Source organism: Panthera onca, chromosome D2, assembly GCF_046562875.1.
Source record: "Panthera onca isolate mPanOnc1 chromosome D2, mPanOnc1 haplotype 2, whole genome shotgun sequence".
Lineage (NCBI taxonomy): Eukaryota > Metazoa > Chordata > Mammalia > Carnivora > Felidae > Panthera > Panthera onca.
Window position 1 is genome coordinate 1,060,544 of NC_138349.1, and position 18,619 is coordinate 1,079,162.

General features: G+C 63.0%; 1 protein-coding gene across 1 annotated transcript in view; it reads right to left on the bottom strand.

Moving 5' to 3' along the window:
- Positions 1–3,410: 3,410 nt before the first annotated feature.
- Positions 3,411–18,619, bottom strand: part of PWWP2B (PWWP domain containing 2B) — a 42,298-nt gene continuing 27,089 nt past the window's right edge. The window contains exon 3 of the mRNA XM_060641163.3: positions 3,411–4,879. Coding sequence (XP_060497146.1) covers positions 4,824–4,879 — 56 coding nt within the window. The 3' untranslated portion in view covers positions 3,411–4,823. The remainder of the gene's footprint in view (positions 4,880–18,619) is intronic.

The following is an 18,619-nucleotide window of genomic DNA, read 5'->3' on the forward strand; positions in this document are numbered from 1 at the left end:
CCCCACACCTAGGGTCCCTCGCCTGCCCGGAGCTGACCACGCCAGCCTCCGAGGTCTGAGAGGGCGGGAGAGGTGCCCACCCCCACCCTTCCTGTGTGCAGGACTTGTTTACCCATATGTGGAGCCAGAGGGCCCCTGGGGCTCTGACCCCCTGGCAGGCTCCTCTCCCCCAGCCGGGAGCATCCTTTCGTCGCTTTGGAGCAAGCCCCTCCGAGGAGTCCCCAGGGCGCAGAGACCGCCATACGGCAGGTGGGGGGGGGGGGACAGAGGAGAAGGCAGAGGCACCAGGTCTGCCCTCCCCCCGCTGGTGCAGGTCCCAGAGCAGCAGCCCACGGGCCCCGGTCAGCGCTCAGCTGGACACACTCCTGCCTCCCCGGCTCTGCCTCCTGAGACGCGCGTCCGCCTCTCGGCCGCTGTCTGGGGAGGGGCTGGGGGTCGGGGAGAGGGTGGGTCGGAACTCCAGGTCCAGGGTGTCGTGGGGGGAGGGACTCTCTCCGTACCCCCAGGGTGACCCGCCCCGGCCCCTCTCCCCTCCCTCTCCCTTCACCAAAGGCCTTGCCTGGAAATCCACGGGAAGGGCCAAGCTGCCTCTCTCCCGGCTGAGACCCCCTCCTGCCCTTGCCCTGCTCCTAAGCGCCACAGCCTTCCCTCTGTCCAGGGGTCATAAGAACAAGCTGGACCAGCAGGAAGTCCTGGGGGTCGGGTGGGGGTGCTTCTGGGCACAGGGAGGGGCCTGGCCAGCCAGGTCCCCGGGCGGGGTGGGGCGTGTGTCTCCAACCCACCGTTTGGGCCTCCCAGTGCTGAGGGCGACGTCCACTGGGTTGGGACTCACCTCCCTGCCCCGCCCCCCAGCACCTCTGTTCCAGCCCCAGCACCCTCCTGGCACCTGGGGAAGGCCAGCCTGGCCTTACCTGCTGGCCGGGTCAGTACGACTCGGAACACGGACGTCTGACGGGAGGCGCCAGAATAACACAACGCACAAAGGCAGTGTGAATCTTTCATAGACGAAAGCACAGCCACATTTAAAGACAGGATCCGCGGGGCCCCTGGGTGGCTCAAGGCGGTTGAGCATCTGTGACTTCGGCTCAGGTAATGATCTCACAGTCCGTGGGTTCGAGCCCCCCATCGGGCTCTGTGCTGACCGCTCGGAGCCTGGAGCCCGCTTCGGATTCCGTGTCTCCCTCTCTCTCTGCCCCTCCCCTGCTCACGCTCTGTCTCTCTGTCTCTCTCTAAAATAAAAAATAAAAATAAAACTTTAAAGAGGGGACCCTCCCTGTGAGGAACGCGGCCCGCCCTCCATCCCAGGGTCACGCGAAGCTTCTTCGTTGGGAGGCGCCCCACGGTGCAGGCCACGCCCTTCAGGCACCTCCACCAGCCCCTCCCACCACCGCACCCGGGCCGCCCCCCTCCCTGTCCTCAACAGGTGCCCACGTGGCCCTATGGCAGGGTCTCAGGTCATGCTCTCACGGTTCGTGGCTTCGAGCTCCGGAGGACAGACAGGTGGCTCCTGGCCCCTCACCCTGCTGGCCCACCCGTGATCTCCTCTTCCTTTCCCCACAAAAGGAAACTTCTTTTTGTATTTTCACCTTTTCTATAATGCGCAGCTTTTAGAAAACTTATTTCATTAAAATTCAAAATTTTTATTTTAAAAGCACAAAGTGCAAGACAAAGCAGTAGGTTCCCGGGGGAGCTTGGGGAGCCCGTGGGCACAGGGGGCACAGGGCCCAGAGGGGCGTGGTCGCCCGCTGGAGGGGAGCAAGGGGTACCCCTGGAGGCAGGAAATGAGAGCCAAGGATGCTATTTCTGTCTGGGGGGCGGGGTTCTCCCTCTTTGTGCTTAAGGAAAACTGTTGCCCAACACAGCGATGAGCAGCCTTGTCCCAGGGGCCTGTGGCGTCCCCGGGGTGCCATCACTTAGGCTGTATTTTAATGAGGAATCCGGACAAGCAATTTGTTTCCTGCCTCTGCCAGGGGCACCATTAGCTTTCTCCCAGAGACAGGGGACAGCTCCTTGGCTCCGGCCTCCCCACGGGCCCCCAGGACCCCAGGCCTCCCCTCCCCTGCCGGCCCTGCCCTTCCTTGCTCCAGGGTCTGAGGTGTCCCTGGCAGCCCGTCCTGCCAGAAGCGTTGTGGGGCCCAGTGCTCTTGGTGCCCTGGCGTCCCCGAGGACGGTGCAAGGGTCTAGGAGGCCTCCTCTCTCTCCCTGGGGTGAGGCCAGCCTCTTCTAGGCTCGAGGCAGCCCCCGCTGAAGGCCCTAGGCCTCCCCACACAGCAGGCCGCCGGAAACTCTGCCATCCACCTGTCAGCACAGGCCAGCGAGGGGCCCCACAGAACTGGCTTTTCCAGCCACCCCGCATCACCCGCCTCTCCCAGGCCCTGGGCCCCTGGGGGTGCAGGCTGGGGGTGGGTGGGGGGCTGCCAGGGAGAAGAGAAGACGGCTCTCCTGGTGGCCTGGGCCTTGAAGAGAAAGAAATAGCTTCTTGTGTGCCCAGTGACTCCTGTGCCCACTGGATCCCAGTGGGGAGGGGGGAAGGGGAAGGGAGGGGAGGCAGATGTGGGGGGAGGGAGGGATACCAGCGAGACCCCCACTGTGTCTCATGCTTGCACTCACTATCTGCACGCGCACGGACACACACACACACACGCCTCGCACCCGTGGCCTTTCGTTAACCCCCTGCCCCGCGTGGTGCGGCCCACCCAGCCCTGCCCAAGGTGCCAGGAGCCCATGGCGGCGGGGGGGGGGGGAGGGCTCCCTCAGCACCCCATGTTGCCTCCGCCTGCTGGTCCTGGCCACCATGTGGGCCACCTTGGCTGCCCTGAGGGCCCCTCACCCCAGCAGAGGAGGGAGAGGCCCGGGGCGTGTGGCCCAGCTGGCAATCTCACAGGCCCTTCAGGCCCTTCCTGAGCTGCTGATTCAAAGCCTGAGGCTCGAAGGTCTCTACAGACACCACGTCCCAGCCTCGAGGGACCCCACACCCACGTCGGGCTCGGGTGGGACTCTCCCCAGCCCCCCCCCCACCCCTCCCATGGGATCCAGCAGCTCCCCAGGCCCCTCTCTCCTCCCCAGAGGGCCTCCCGGCCAGCTGACCATGTGGCTGGAGCCCAGGGCCCTGGGGAGCCGCCAGGAAGGGCCTTGCGGGAGGCTCAGGGAGGCCCTGGCGCCCTCCCCGCCCTCCCCTCCCCACCCCCAGCTCCCCTGCACTTCCTCTGCCTCTCCCAGTGAGTCAGCAGGGAGCTGAGAGGCCATCTCTGAGGTCTGCCTAGGGCCCTCCCCGGGAGTCCAAGCTTCTGGAATGCTCCACACCTGAGGCTTCCTCAGCATTTGACCAAATATGGGGCCCTGCCCATCTCACCCCACCCTACCCCACCAGCCCCACCCCACCCCCACCCCTGAGTCAGCCAGGCTCCTGCCCCGGAGGAGGCAGGACCAGAAGACAGAGAGCTGACCCTGGGGTCCCACCTCCTCCCTCCTTCTGACTAACTCCACTGCTGAGCTCGAGAGCTGACCAGGGCCTAGCCTTTCCCTCCCCCTGAAAGTGTCTTCCCAGTGCCCTGGGAGAGGGGCAGGGGCCAGAGGGTGGAGTCAGGAGCGGCTGGGAGTCGCCAGACACTGTGACTCTGGCTGGGGCCTCACGACTGGGGGTGCAGCCCTGGGGGTCCCAGCGCCCAGATCCTGTGGGGAGAGGGGCAGTGCAGCTGCCCAGGGGCTCCAGGAGGCGGGCAGAGCCAGGGAGCCCACCCAGGCAGAGCACGGCCTCAGGGGCAGGTGGCCTGTGACAGGGAGGCTGTCTAGGCCCTGCTGGGCACCCGCCCCCCATTCCAGCCCCAGGGACTTCAGGGAAGAAAGGGGTGAGCACAGGCCTTCTCCAAGGGGAGACCAAGCCCCCGGGCAGAATGTGGGATGGTCTGATGGCTCCCACACTCATGGGGGTGCCTCCTCATGCCCAGCTTTGGGGGCGCCAAGCAGATCGAGGGGTGTCATCCTGTTGTCCTCAGCAAGCTAGCACTGCCCGTACCAGGGGCGCTGGGAGCCACAGCTGGGGCAGCTCCTCCAGAGGGGAGGCTGGCTCCACCCGCAGGGACCCTTGGCAGGACCCCAGGGTTGACAGCAGATTGTGGCCCTGGAGTGGCACGTCCACAAGGTCCTTATGGGATCGGCAGGACATCTGTCACAAGCACCCAGACGCCGACCCGCCCCCAGGACTCTCCCATGCCCTGCCCTGCCATGACCCACGGAAGTCAAACAGCCAAGCCCCCCGGGTGGGCACCTCGGGACCAGGCCCTTGGACACAGCTTCCGCCTGGGGACACAGTCCCTGCCCGGGGACACAGCCCCTCCCCAGGGACACAGCCCCTGCCCAGATCTCCAGCGGGGTCTGGGTCCCCCTCCTCTCTGCCATGTGGACCCGTAGTCGGCTCTGGTGACCTCAGGGAGCAACACCTCGCCCCGTCCACTGGGCCCGCAGAGCAACCTTTGGGGTCTGGCTCTTCGGAATGTTCCCAGCCCTCCCTCTACCTGGCAACCACAGTGCACGGACGTGTCCAAGCACATGAAGTAGAGACAAGGCCCGTCGCGCCCGCCCCTTCCTGTGGTGCCGGGTCATCTGGGGCGTGGATGCTTCCGGATGCTTCCACGAGATGCCCTGTTCCCTGCTGTTCCCCGTCGTTCCTCCCCCTCCTGCTCCTGCTGGTGCCGAGGGGACCTGACCCGTCAGCCTTCGGGGCTGGTGACTTCGCTTGTCACGATACAGCGGTGTGCTAAGAACTCGCTTTGGTCAATGATGCACCCCTGCCCACACGCATGGGCACCCACCTGCTCCCACGGTCAGCTCGGAGGAGACAGAGCAGGGCCAGCGGGAGCTTCAATGTTTAAATGAACATCTAAAAACAAAAAAATAAAATTGAAATCAAGATACAAATCAGGAGAATTGGGGATTTTAGCCAGCTTCATTTTTTTAAATAGATGAACATTTTTTTTTTTAAGTTTATTTTGAAAGAGAGAGAGAGAGAGAGAGGGAGCACAGGTCACATTGCCAGCAGAGAGCCTGACGCGGGGCTCGAACTCACAAACCGTGAGATCATGACCAGAGCCAAAGTCAGAACTCAGACACTCAACCGACTGAGCCCCCAAACGCCTCCAACCAGTTTTATCTTTTTAAAATTTTTTTTTAACATTTATTTATTTTTGAGACAGAGAGAGACAGAGCATGAACGGGGGAGGGTCAGAGAGAGGGGGACACAGAATCTGAAACAGGCTCCAGGCTCTAAGCTGTCAGCACACAGCCCAACGTGGGGCTCGAACTCATGGACCGCGAGATCATGACCTGAGCCGAAGTCAGCCACTTAACCGACTGAGCCACCCAGTCGCCCCCGACCAGTTTTATTTTTAATTCTGTTTCTGCGTCAAGTTGTAGGCACGAATATCTCCAATCACCAGCTCACGTTTTCTAGAACTCATTGCTTTGGCGGGTGCCACCTGCGGCCTGCTGTGGCTCGTCCATCTGTCCCCTCTCGCGGGACAGGTATGGCATCGGCTCCACGCCCAGCAGATGGAATTAAAAGGACAGATAATAAAGAGTGCCGGGGAGGGTGCGGTGACAGCAGAGCCCTGGCTCACGGCCGGCGGGAATGCACAGTGGCGCCGCCACGGAGGACAGCCTGGCGGCTCCCCGAACGTGAGTCACCCCACGACCCGGTAGCCCACTCCTAGACATGTGCCCGAGACATGAGGACACGCGTCCACGCGAGGCGTGTGCACGCGTGTTCTCAGCGGCCGGGGCCCGGCAGGCAGAGGCTGGAAGTGAGCTGAGTGCCCACGGGCGGCTGAAGGGCGGCACAGGCGCGGGGACCGTTTCTCAGCTGCAGAAAGGAGGGAATCACGGACACGCGCGAGCCGCCGAGCAACATGGCGAGTGAGGCGCTCGAGGGGGCCAGGTGCAAAGTCCACGTACCGTCCGGCTGCATTCACGTGAACAGTCCAGGAAAGGTAAAGGGAAGGATCCAGAGAGCGGATTTGTGGGGGCCAGGCGCTGGGGGAGGGGGGCTGCCCGTACCGGGCAAGGGGGAGGCGCTTGGCCTGGAGGTGACGAGCTCTTCCAGAGTTGCCTGAGGTGGTGAGGTGAAGGGCACAGACGTTAGAGCTCGATAAAGCCATTTTGCAAACGGTTAAGGACAGGACCCCTCCAAGTTTCTAGAAAATGCACCAGAGTGCTTAAAGAGACAGGAGAGGTCACCACCGTGCGCTGCAGGGCGGGAGTCTGCTCCTGACCAGGGGCCTCCAGGGACCACTCACGGTGCCCACGGCGCCCACGGGTCCTGCTCCTCGGGGGCCACACTGCCGGTGCCCTGCGGGCTTGGCCCACGCGGCGGAATTCAGGGCTGCCGTCCCCGAGGGGCCCGAACGCCCGGGGCCCTCCTGGTCGGATCTAGCAATCTGTCCACTAGCACACCGCTGGGGGGCACGGCCTCTCAGACCAGGACAGACACGCTCATCGAGGGCTGTTCGCAAACACGGGACCTCGGCAGCAGATAACATGTCAGGAGCAGTGGATTCCTTGGGGGACGCTGGGTGGGGGGCACCGGGGAGCCATTAAGGTTCTTTTGGTTTTGAACACATGTTAACGCATGAGAAACTGTGTGAGAAGTGATGCTGATTTCCACAGCACTGTCCACGCGCGCACCTGTGTCCCTGCGAGCGTGCCCGGATGTGCGTGGTTCTCCAGGAGAATATGCCGGAGGCAACTGTGGGCGCCCTGGATCGCGGGAACTCTGATTTTCTTCTTTACGTATTCGTTTCCACTTTCTTAGCGAGACACGATAAACAGCTACAGTTTTTGTAACCGGAGCAGAACAGAACAACAGTATCCACAGAAAGGCTGGCCCTGGGGGGCAGGGGGTCTGAGGGCGGAGAGGGGCTCTGAGGACTGGGGGGGGGGGGTAGCGGGGGGCTCTGAGGGCGGCCTCTGTTTGCAGGAGCTGAGGCCGCTTTCTTGCCCGAGTTTGTGGAGAGGCCTCTCCTGCGTCGAGGAGGAAATCCCCACATTTGCGCAAAGCCAGAGCCACGGTGAGGCTGGGGTCCAGGCTGAGCCGGGCAGGACCGGAAGCCCGCAGGCCCCAGCCCCAGGGGCGAGGCCATGTCATCCAGGAGTCTGAGAGCCCTGGAGCCTGGGTGGGCTGATTTCGGGTCACATTCCTGCTGGTTTTCTCTGTCCCCTGTGGTACTCCGGACACACGGCCTGGATTCGTGGTGCACCAGAGGTGACAACAGCCTTTGTACTTTGCAGAGGCGTCCGGTGGGACCCAAACCCCAGAGAACCCCCTCAGAGGGGCAGGAAGGCCTCCCTGAGGCTCTGGCGTGTGGGGGAGCGGCCCCTTCCCGCATCTCGATTTCCTGGTGACTGTAGGAAGGGGGGAGACACTGGGGAGCAAGAGAGACAGAGGGAGACAAAGGGAGAGACAGGGAAGGAGGTTGGGACAGAGAGAGATTTTAAGGAGCTGGCTCACACGACTGTGGGGGACTGGAGAGCCCTAAATCTCCAGGGCAGGCCGCAGGCTGCACACCCAGGGGAGAGTTGGGGTCCAGAATTCCTCGGAGACAGAACTCCCTCCTTCTCAGGGGACCACAGTCTTCTTCTCTTGAGGTCTTCAACTGATTGTATGAGACCCACCACATAATGAAGGGTATAAAATGGTGGAAAAATTATATATTGGCCTCTGTCCCCTTAGAGAGAGGTCCTAAATCCCTCAGAATTTCCCGGTGACAGGAGTGTCTCTGGGTCTAAGAGGTGACTCTGAGTGGGCTCCTGGATGGGGGCCAATCACCAGAAAGAGCAGACTGCGGTTAGAAGCTAAGAACTTTCCTCCCCACCCCTCCCCCATCCCCCCTTTGCTCAGGGCACCTGCGCTGAAACCCAGACCTAGCCCCAGGCTGAGCCCCGCCCCCGCCCCCCCTGGGCACCAGCAGGCACCCGTAGGGGAGAAGCCCCTCCCCTCTCCCGGCCTCCCTGGGCCACACGTCGAGGGCCAGCGGCCACCTGACGTTGTGGGTCTGTTCTGTCCAACCTGGTGCCCAAGGTCTCTCAGTTAGTTTGAACACAGACCAGTCCCGCCACCAAAGCCATGGTTCTGCCATTGCTTCTGGAACTGGGAGAATCTGTGCTAAATTAGACACAATAACAATTACATAATGAAACGCTCCTCCCTCTCTCTCTCCTCCTCCAGACGGGGCTCACGTTGAACCAAGCCTGACAGCCTCCATTACCGCAGAAAGGCTTTCAGCAGGAGCATTGATTTCCCGCCCGGGTCATTTATATCCTTGGGCGGACCCCGCGCACGGGCACCAACTGCTCGGGCCGGCCATGCACGGCAGGCCAGGGGGCCCCGGGGCTCCGCCACGGGATGTCGGCCACGGCGGTGATTCATTCCTCAGCGTCGGGTTGACATCTCGTTTGTCTTGATCCAACGTTAGCTCAGAGGGGGAAACGTTTTTGTTTCAAGTGTGAACCGTAAACTGTGCGTGTTTTTATTCCTTCATTTGCCGCCAGCGCAGGCGCAGTCCAGTCAGCAGAGAGGAAAATCTATATATCTATCGGCTCCAATGTGCATCCCTCCAGGGACGGGGTCCGCATCCGGCCTGCTCCTGGGGGCGTGGGCGTGGGGGGTGGTCACATCTGCTGCTGAACAAAGGGCGCCCTGGGGCCACTGACCCCCTGAGCACACCCCAGTCCTGCCCCCCGCCCCAGGACCTGCTCCCTCTCAGCCCTTGGGCGGGTCCAGGCCCTTTGGGGGCTCTGCTGGCTGGGGCTGGGCCTGGAGAGTCCCGAGAGCCTCCCCGTGTGGCCTCCCTGCTCTGCGCCCGTCCATGTGGCTGCTTCTCCAGGGAGCGGAGGCCCCAGTCACAGAGTGGCCACAAAGCTCCCGTGTGCGAGTGACCTCAGAGCTTTCGTTTCATCTCTGGTCCACTCCTCAACACGGACTCACGCAGGCAGGCCCCAGCATGGGGCAAGGACGGGGCACGTGGGCTCCAGGCACCTCCGGTCAGCCCCCGCCCCCGGCACTGCTCGGTGGCCTCCAAGCCTGTCCCCACATTGCTCCCGAGGAGCCTCCACAGGGCCTGCCCCAGTCCACACTTCAGACCTGCCTGGGACCTCCCCCCAGGTCCCCAGGCCCCAGGCGAGGGGCCACCAAAGCTGTTGGATCTCCTAGCCAAGGTCCACACCCCCACAGCCCACAGAACAGGCCTGTGGCCCCCGGGGGATGGTCTTCTTTCCTGATGGCCCGGACTGTTTACCTGGTGCGGCCCCATCACTGACACGCAGATCTAGGGGAGGCAGTGCCTGAAGGACGTGACGTGAGGGCACCCTGCCCTCCAGAGTGACCTGCACACCCACCCGCCCGCGGCTTAGCCCCATGACCCCCACAGCTCCAAAGCCACTCCTCAGAACCCATGGGCCAGGGGGACTCGGGGACCCCACCCATCGTCCCCGGGAGGGGACGGGAGGGGACGGGAGGCCACCAGTCCCCACAGAGAGGCTGGGCAGGGAAAGGGAGGAGCCAACAGGAAGCTGGGGGTGGTAGGCTTTGAGGACCACCCCAGGAACTGGAGGAACCAACTGCTTCCTGCTGAGAGCTAGCCACGACCCCTCCCCTCCCCATGCCCCCCCTCCCCCAACCCTGGGTCTGCCCAGCTCCTTAGGCCATGTCAGGCCAGCTCCTTGGGCCAGGCCAGGGCTCAGTCCCGCCAACCACACAGGCAGGCCCGCTGTTGTTTGCTGGTGCGAATTTGCCAGAAGGCCCAGGGCAGGTGGGGAGTGGCCAGAAGTCCTTACCACGGCTACCTTAGCGCTTGGTTAGGCCAGGTTGCCCTCCCTGAGCCTCCAGGCACGAAGAGACACAGTCACACATGCCGGCACACAGACCTGGGACAGGCAGGCACACCCCACAAAGACCCACAACCGCAGACAGTCCCCAGACAGATGCCCTCACGGACACACACGACCCTCACCCCCACTCTCACACACACGCGGGGACACACCCTCCCACCTGGCGTCCCCGGCCTGCACCCCACAGCAGGTAGGCAGGCCTGGCAGCTGGCTGCAGTTACCTAGGAAACGGTGTCACCATCGTGGCATCGCAGAGTCTCAGGGGCCCCCAGCAGGTGCTGGGCAAACCCCCCGGAACCTGCCTGGGACTCAGGCTGTAGGTAGGCACGGTCTGGATGTAGAGAAGATGGCCGGTGGGCAGAGCGGGCCCCACTGGGCGAGGAACAGGCCTGAGAGATGGCAGGGGCAGGCGAGAGCCCCCCCCCCCCCGGGGCCCCCAGGGGCCACAACTCTGATGCTCCAGATCCTGACATGGGCCCTGCCCTTGTCCAGCCATGGTGCCCACAGACCCATCGGCAGTGCCCACTAGGCGGGATCACTTCCTCAGACAAAAGCCGTCTCGGAGAGAAGGAACGGAGCCAGGAAGAAAGCAGCCCGAGGTCCTGCCTCCCCAGGAGAAGGGGCAGGACAAGGACAGGGAGCTGGGCAGTAGGCAGTAGGGAGGGACATCTCTAAGTGGGGGGCGGGTTCAGGATAGGGGGCAGGGCTTGGTCCTGCGCCTCTGCTGAGCCAGATGAGGGACCACTGCCAAGATCCAGGCTACCTGCTCGCTGACAGGTAGGGCTGAGTGCACCAGGACCTGCCTTTTGGGCTCTTGATGGGGCATAGGGATCCGCGCAGGGACATGGGGGGCAGATGGGTGTTCAGAATGACAAGTATGCAAAGCTGGGGCAGGGGGAGCAGACGCCTGTCCTTCCTGCTGGGAGGTCTCCAGCACACCTGCCCCACTCGTTCATTGGCTCAGAGCCAGGCCCCACATGGAGGGCGTGGCAGACACCACAGAAGAGACAGGGACAGTCAGTGGCTGAGCCCCCGGGCTGCAGGTTGACATTCAAGTCCCTCAAGCCCTGAACAGGCTGCCCATCATTCCCACTGCCTCACCGGGTGCCCAGTTGGAGCAGTGACTTAGGAAAGACCCTACCTGAGCCAGACCCAGCAGCCAGACCTCGAGGGGAGGGGGGAAGGTGGTGGTGGACAGGCTGTCTCTGGAACCAGGGGGTGAGAAGGGTCCCTGGTCCCGAGGAAGGAGGTCAAAACAAGTGGGGCAGAAAATGGCCTGTGTGGGCACGGGCAGGGGGACCGCAGGAGACCTGGGCACAGCGCCTGCGGGAGACAAGCCAGAGGGCCTCGCACGGGGCAACAGGTGGGGACCCTGAGCGGCTGCTCTGGCCCCGGGCTGGCGCCGACCATGGAGGTGCTGTGCACACAAGGCCACACTTCGAGGGTCTCTGTGCTCACGGACCCCTCCTGCAGAGGCCTTTCCCTACAGCCCCCAGGATGATGCTCTCCCCTCTCCGCACCTGCACGGCCCTCCGCGCAGCCCCTGTGTCCCAAGGCCTGGGGCAAGCCTGCCCCGACCTGCTCTGCGGGGCTCGTCCTGGACAGCACTGGAGAGTTTGCACTGCGCCGTCCTTTCCAGGGCACTTACCACCGGGCGCGTGAGGAATCGCGTGGAGACGATGGCGGTGCGGGGGCTGGGCATCCAGCCTGCTGTGGGCCCTCGGGAGCCAGACGCCCGGCTTCCCCCGGCGCTGGGGCGAGGCTCCCGCCGCCACGGGGAGACACGGAGACGCAGACTTCACGCCTGCTCGGGGGTGAACGATAACTACCCTCCCTCTTGCAGCTTCTCCCAGCCTCTCCCAATGAACCCGTTTTCTGTCCGTGTGAGATCCCGGGGCCCAGCCCACTTGGCTGCTTGTGATGGTGTGGATTTCAAAGCCACATACTGGGCTCTCTATTCCCACTGGCGTGTGTTCTGACTCCACAAGCGTTTGGTGTTTCCCCCAGATCAGGGATCCTGAATTCAGGGGATCTGTGAACTCGGGCAGGAGAAAACGACACCTGTCTTTGCACAAACCTCCACCTGAAAGTTAGCACTGCCCTCCACTGGGGATGTCCCCGGTGCCAAGAATTTTCTCCGTAACCCACTGATGCGCCTGTGTCCCCGTCCTCTCGTGGCAGATGCTTCAAACGTCCACGCTTCCCACAACCGCCAAACCGCAGGGCCTCTTCCATGCGGGGGACACATGCACTACCGCTTTGCATGCCTGCGTCTAGCCTTTTGATAATTATCTCAAAATAACTGCCTTCGTGTGTGAGCCTATGTGTCTTTATTCATTGAAAACCTAAATGAGCAGGTGGAGTGCAGGGGATTTTCAGGACAGTGGCACTATTTCGTGTGACATTGTCACCGCGCGTTTGTCAGAACCCACGGAAGGTATGGGTTTGCACAGAGAGAGACCCTAGTGCAAACTATGGACGTGAATTCATAGTGATGTACTGGGACTCGCTGGGTGACTGCAACAAAGGCACTCACTAGAGCAGCTGTGAACAGCAGGGGTGAGGCGTGGGGAGGGGAAACGGGAACTCTGAACTGTCTGCCCATGTTTCTGCAACCCCAAAACTGCTCTAAAGTATAAGGCTCATTAATTTTTTGCCGTCTATGAATTATGGGGAAAAATTGTCATCAGGCCTTACCCCCACACCCCCACCAGAGCATGGCGGGACTCAGGACAGCCCAGCCCCTCACCAGGCGCGAGTGGGGCGGCCGGTCCCAGGGCCACGCAGCCCTGGGTTCCACGGCCTGTGAGCCACAGGACAGTGGGCATGGGCATCTCCAGGGTGGCCTGTAGGAAGCGACGGTGATGAAAGGACAATCCGTGTTGACGCGTCCCACACACGCGCACGCACACGCACAGGCGCACGTGTGCACGGCATCAGCAAATGGCCCCGCTCCAGGACATGCCAGAACATTCCATTCCCAGCTGTGCAGATCTGAAATTCTTCTCTGACGTTTTCCATTCTGACTGCACGTGTGATTTAATCTCAGCATTAACGTTCAGAGTAATTAAACCAAAAACCTCATTTCGGAGGTTTTCCTGAGCTTCTGCATCGATGTTGGACACCTGACTCCGACCGTGGATACTGTGCCGGCGGGTAAAACCACCTCAGTCCCAGTAAACACAAGCCCGGCCCCAGATCCTGCAGAAAGAGGTGCCTTTTCCGCGAACCGACCCACCAAACTGTCTGTTTAGGTGCCCAGATCTGGCAGGATCTCGTTCCCGTTTTAAGATCTCAGAGCCAAATTCAGTTTAACAACCTAAACAATTAGCCTACTTCAGAGCGAATGTGTTTAAAGTTGGAATGTAACACATTAAATATTTCAAGGAAAAAAGGCTCACTGTGTGAATCAGAAAGTCAGGATTCCTGTAGAGCTAAGCCCAGAAGTGATGCTTGTTTGGAGGGAGCGCGGTCAGCCGGTGGGAGGCTCGCCTGCGTGCGGCATCCGCCGGAAGGAACACGGACGCTCCATTTGGCTGCCAGGAGAACGCGGCCCTGTGTCACAGGCCAGGGAGCACACGGCCGGCTGGGTGTGCACTCCACGCCTCGCCAGCACCACACGCTAGGTCCCTGAGTGTTTGATGACCACCGCGAGACCGCTCTGGGGACACGGACGGGCTCCGAAACGCTGGGGGCTCGACCATAGAGGCTGGTGCCACGAGTGCCCCGTCCAGGGAAGAGGCGCCTGTGGGGTGGACGCAGCTCTCGCCCGAAGGAGCATCCCGCGGGGGCTTGGGGCTTCTGGGGCCAGACGCTGAATGACCAGGCTGGTGGGGCTGGGGACAGGCTGCAGGTGGTGACCTCACCACCTTGTCACCATCCTCTCCAGCCTCCGTGGGCCAGCGCGATGGGCCAGCAGATCTTAACGCATCGTGTGGGCAGCCGCCGGTTAGGGACGGTCCCAAAGGGCTGACGTGCCGCAGCCAGACGCGTGTGAGAAAGGCAGCTTGAACAGTGGGCACCGGCAGGCTTGGGTGTGTCTCCGCACCCGTGTCTGGAGTCCCAGCCCCACCACTGCCCTCAGTAGCTGCTGCCGTGGGTCGCGCGGGAAGTCCACATCCACGGGGTAGGGGAGGGCCAGCTCAGGCAGCAGGGCCGCAAGCCAGAGGGTCTCAGTGCCTGCTCCCCGGACTACAGCTGGGAGCTGGGGTCACATCAGAGCACCTGAGACTGCCAACCCCCATCACGACACCTTCACAAAAAGGACGTACGTGTCCATCACCCACGGGACCCCGACGTACACCGACACAGGACCCGTGCGTGAGCGTCCTCGGCAGCGCTATTTATAATGGCCAAGAGATAGACACCGCCCAAGGTCCATCAAGAAGAAGGCACAGGAAGGACACGTGGCCCACGCGCGGATGGAGTGTGGTCCTCGGAGGAGGGGGAGAAGCTCGAGGACGCGGAAGGGCGCCGGAGAGACCACGCTCGGGCGAGAGAAGCCAGGGCAAAGTCCACGTACTGTAGCATTCCGTTTGCACCAAAAGTCCAGAACAGGCCACGCCTAGAGACAGGGCGCCAGGGGCTGGGGACCGCGTCGGGGGGCGACCGCTGTGCTCTGCAACCCCCGACTCTGAATGTTCTCAACACCGCTGAGTCGTACGCGGCGCGGGGGCGGCCGATGCAGCTCGTGCTGGTTTCCCGTCTCCCCAGAGGGCGGGGGCAGGTGGTCTGAGGCGCTCCCAGGACCCACGTGCTTGTCTCTGTTGCAGACCCTACCTACGCTGATAATACGCAGCCAATTGCTCAAACGAATCATCGAGACCGTTGTCTCTGCGACAAATAGCCATTAGGAGCTCCATGCTTCAAGCTGCATCCAGATCAGGGACCTGAGGGCTGGGACAGCATCACAGCAGCTGGCCCTAAAATCTCCCCTTCCGGCTGCCCCGTGGGTGCCGATCCTGGGCACTGTCCCCAGCGGGACCCACGGGTGGTGGGAGGGAGCAGGTGGGAGCCGGCGGTTTGGGCAGGGCCTCAGTGACCATGCCGAAGCAGGCCTCAGCTGTGTGCCCCCAGCCCTCCTCTTTGTGGGGGAGGGACAGTCTCCTCCTACACAGACCCGGTGCAGGACCAGGCAGCCCAGCCGTGGGCCTCCTCCCCGTGGGATCTGCAGCCCATGGAGTGCCACTCCCACCGCGAGGGGCTCGGGCTCTCCCCACATGTTCCCCGAACCCCCCGTGCTGCCCACACCTATCTATGGCCCCTTCCCCTTTCTGCAGGCCTCCCTCCTGGGCCCACCTTCGCCCCGCCCAGTCCCCCTTGGGTGGGCCCGTGTTTGCCTCCCCACCTCTGCTCCTGTCAGCTTTCCTAGCTGTCCCGAGGCCCAACTCACACCCACTGGTCCAGGATGCACTCTGCATGTGGACACCCCTGCCCTGATAAGGACTGGATGTTTGGGCCCCCAAAATCCCTATGGTGAAGCTTAACCCACAGCGGGCAGGGTTTTTTGTTTTTGTTTTTGTTTTTGTTTTTTTGGAGAGGAGCCTGGGAGGCGGTTACGTTTAGATGCGTCTGTGAGGGTGGCCCCCCAGTAGGGTCAGCGTAAGAAGAGTGTAAGAAAAGACACCAGGCTCATTCTCTCCTCTCTCTCAACCACACAGAAGAAGGTGGCCGTCTGTGAACCAACAGGGGACGCTTACCAAACACCGTGAGGCACCTTGACCTTGGACCGCCAGCCTCCAGTCCGTGAGAAACACAGGTCCATGGTGCGTTGTCGTAACAGCCCAAGCCGACTGACGGCCCCCTCCCCCCAGGAGGCCTCAGCCTCCGAATCCTTGTCTTCAAATGGGGACACTGATCCCAGACGCTTCTTCAGGTTCCCTAAGCTGTGCTCCCAGATTTGGGGCCCTGGGCCTCTGCCCTAAGCCACACTGGGGGTGGAGGGGAGCCCCACAGCCCTGCCTCCCTCATGTGGTCAGTGATGTCCAGCCAGTCTGTAAAAGGGTCTGGGACACAGGGTCAAGGGTGCTGGCTGCCCTGCCAGAGGCCCAAGGGCCTTACGAACTGATGTCTGATCTCTAAGGTAAGGAAGCCAAGTCTGGCATCAGGAAGGACTGCTGTCCTTACAGGTGGGGCAGGAAGGGAGGCAGGTCCCGGGACTGTGTTCCTGAGAGGACCCGGGGCCCAGAAGGACCACCTGGGGACAAATGTGCAGAAGGCCCACCGGGCAGGGAAGGTGGGGGAGACGGCAGGTTCTTATTTTCTGCTTTAATTTTACTGATTTTCTACCACCAACAGTGGTTATTTCATAATTAGAGAAAAAGAACTCTTGCAGCAAAGGGAAGGCATGGTGGGGTGGGGGGTGGGGGAGCCACTTCTGCAGGACCCCGAGTGTCCAGGGCTTTGGGGCCCTTAAATCCGGCTGACGGGATCGGAAATCAGCTGGAAGATGTGGGCGCCTGCGGTGACCCGACCCGCGTGGCAAAGCCCCTCAGCGCCAGTGAGGACCCGGTGTTTGCTCTGCCCCCACCCCCACTGCCCCCAAGAGCAGGAGGCACGTGGTGGGTTCCTGTGCTTTCCTGGGGAGCAGAAGCGCAGTTGTGGGGCCTAGGGCCCCAGCCCAACACCCACCACGTGTGTGGCACAGCGCCCTGCCCCCATCATGAAGCCCAGGCCTCTCCAGGCCCAGGCCCCGGTGCGCCCGCAACGGCCAGTTCACAGAGCCCGTGGGGTCTGAGGGCCGGAGAGTGGTCGGCCCCCCTGGCAGGCGGCAGGATGGGCATAAACCTCGGGTTCCAAGCGCCTCCGGTAACACCCTGGCCAAGCCGTGCCCTCTCCAGGCCTGGGTCCCCCAACTGAACAATGGGGTGGCACCCCAGGTTGCTATGGGAATGCAGAGGGGGTTCTGTTGCAGGGGACCCGAATAGGAGGCCAAGTGGAAGCGGGTCAGGAACTCTGCTCTCCCTCCTCCATCCGGGGACCCTTCCATCCCCGAGGACGCCCCTCCAGCCCCTAGGCCCACCTCCACCGCGTCCTCGGAGCCCCCCCTCCCGCCCCCGTCCCCGCCCCCGTCCGTCCCCGCCCGTCAACCCCGCCCGTCAACCCCGCCCCCCTGTCCCTGCCTGGAACCCATCCCTGTCAGCCCCGCCCCCTGTCAATCCCCCGCCCGCCCCCGCCCCGCCCGCCAACCCCGCCCCCTGCCCGCCTCCCTGCCCCGTCCCCATCCCTGTCAGCCCCGCCCCTGTCAGCCCCGCCCCCTGTCAATCCCCCGCCCGCCCCCGCCCCGCCCGTCAACCCCGCCCCCTGCCCGCCTCCCTGCCCCGTCCCCATCCCTGTCAGCCCCGCCCCTGTCAGCCCCGCCCCCTGTCAATCCCCCGCCCGCCCCCCTCCCACCCCCTCACCCTCCCTTCTCCCGTCCCTGCCCCCTGCCTGGGCTTCATCCCTGTCAGCCCGCCCGCTCCCCGCCCTGTCCCCGCCCCATCCCTGTAAGCCCCGCCCCCTGCCAGCCTCCCCCGCCCCCGCCCGTCCCCACCTCTGTCAGCCCCTGCCCTCATGCTGCAGCCTGGTGGGGGGCACTGAGACCCCATCCCTTGGAGGAGCAGGGCATAGGCTGGGATGGGGCACGTGACAGAAAACAGACCCGGAAGTTCGCCACCTGTCACCCTCCTGTCCTCCCCAGGCCTCGGACATCAAAAGCAATGCCAGCTGGCCAGGGGTCAACGACCATCGACCAGCCCTGGGGGAAGCAAGGACCCTGGTGACTGGGGTGGGGTGGGGGGTGGGCTGGCTCCTTCTCCCGAGTCCAGGCTGGGTGCGGGAAGGGGCCTGTGGGGCTGGAGGCTGAATGAGCCTCCCCCGGGGGGCATCCAGGCCCAGGACGCACCAGGCTGGGCCTGGCTGGCTCCTGGGGCCACATTCCCCCTGTACCCTGCCCCCAGTCTCCTTGAAAGCTAAAGGGATAGGCTCTGTCCATGGGGGGCATGCCCAGACAGCCCTGTTCTCAGAGCAGAGCAGCTCCTGCAGGGGGTCCATGGGAGGCAGGGCCCAGAGCTGGAAGGGCCCAGGACTGCTCCCTCTGGGCTCCCGGATGTCCCTCCAGCCCGGCCTCGCATACTCCACACCCCATTTACACCCAGGACCTCATCACACTGAGCAAGCTGGCCCCTCCTGCTAGGGCCATGCTCGAGATGGGGGGGGGGGGGGTGTCCCTCTGTCGAGACGACCTCCTCCCCAGCCCCTTCCAAGCTGGCATGAGCCTTCCTCCTCCATTTTCCCAACCAGCACCCAGCACCTCTCCCCACCCCCACCCCCCACCCCAAGCCCACTACTTCCTGCTGCCCTTGTGCTGGCCCCATCCATCAGGGGCACGGTGGGGGCGGGTGGAGGGAAGGAGCAGAGCACCTGAGTCACCAGGGCACCCAGATGTCGTCAGGGACCAGCCACCTACCCAGGTTCGGGGCCAGCGCTGGGTGTGGGCCCTGCCTCCCAGTTCTTGGGAAGAATGACGGACTATCATGGACGGGCTTGCCGTGGGTACCATGAAATCAAACTGACAAGAAAACACGATTAATTTGCTGCTTAAAGAAACAGTCACAAAGACTTAAAAAAAAAAAAAGCTGCCTTCCCTTTTAATTAGATGCGCTGTCTGTCCCTGCATGCCCAGGGGCCGGTGCACCCCAGCTGGGTGGGGGTGCGGAGGGGGGAGCCGAGGCTGGCTCTCATCCAGGCCCTCCTGCCGGAC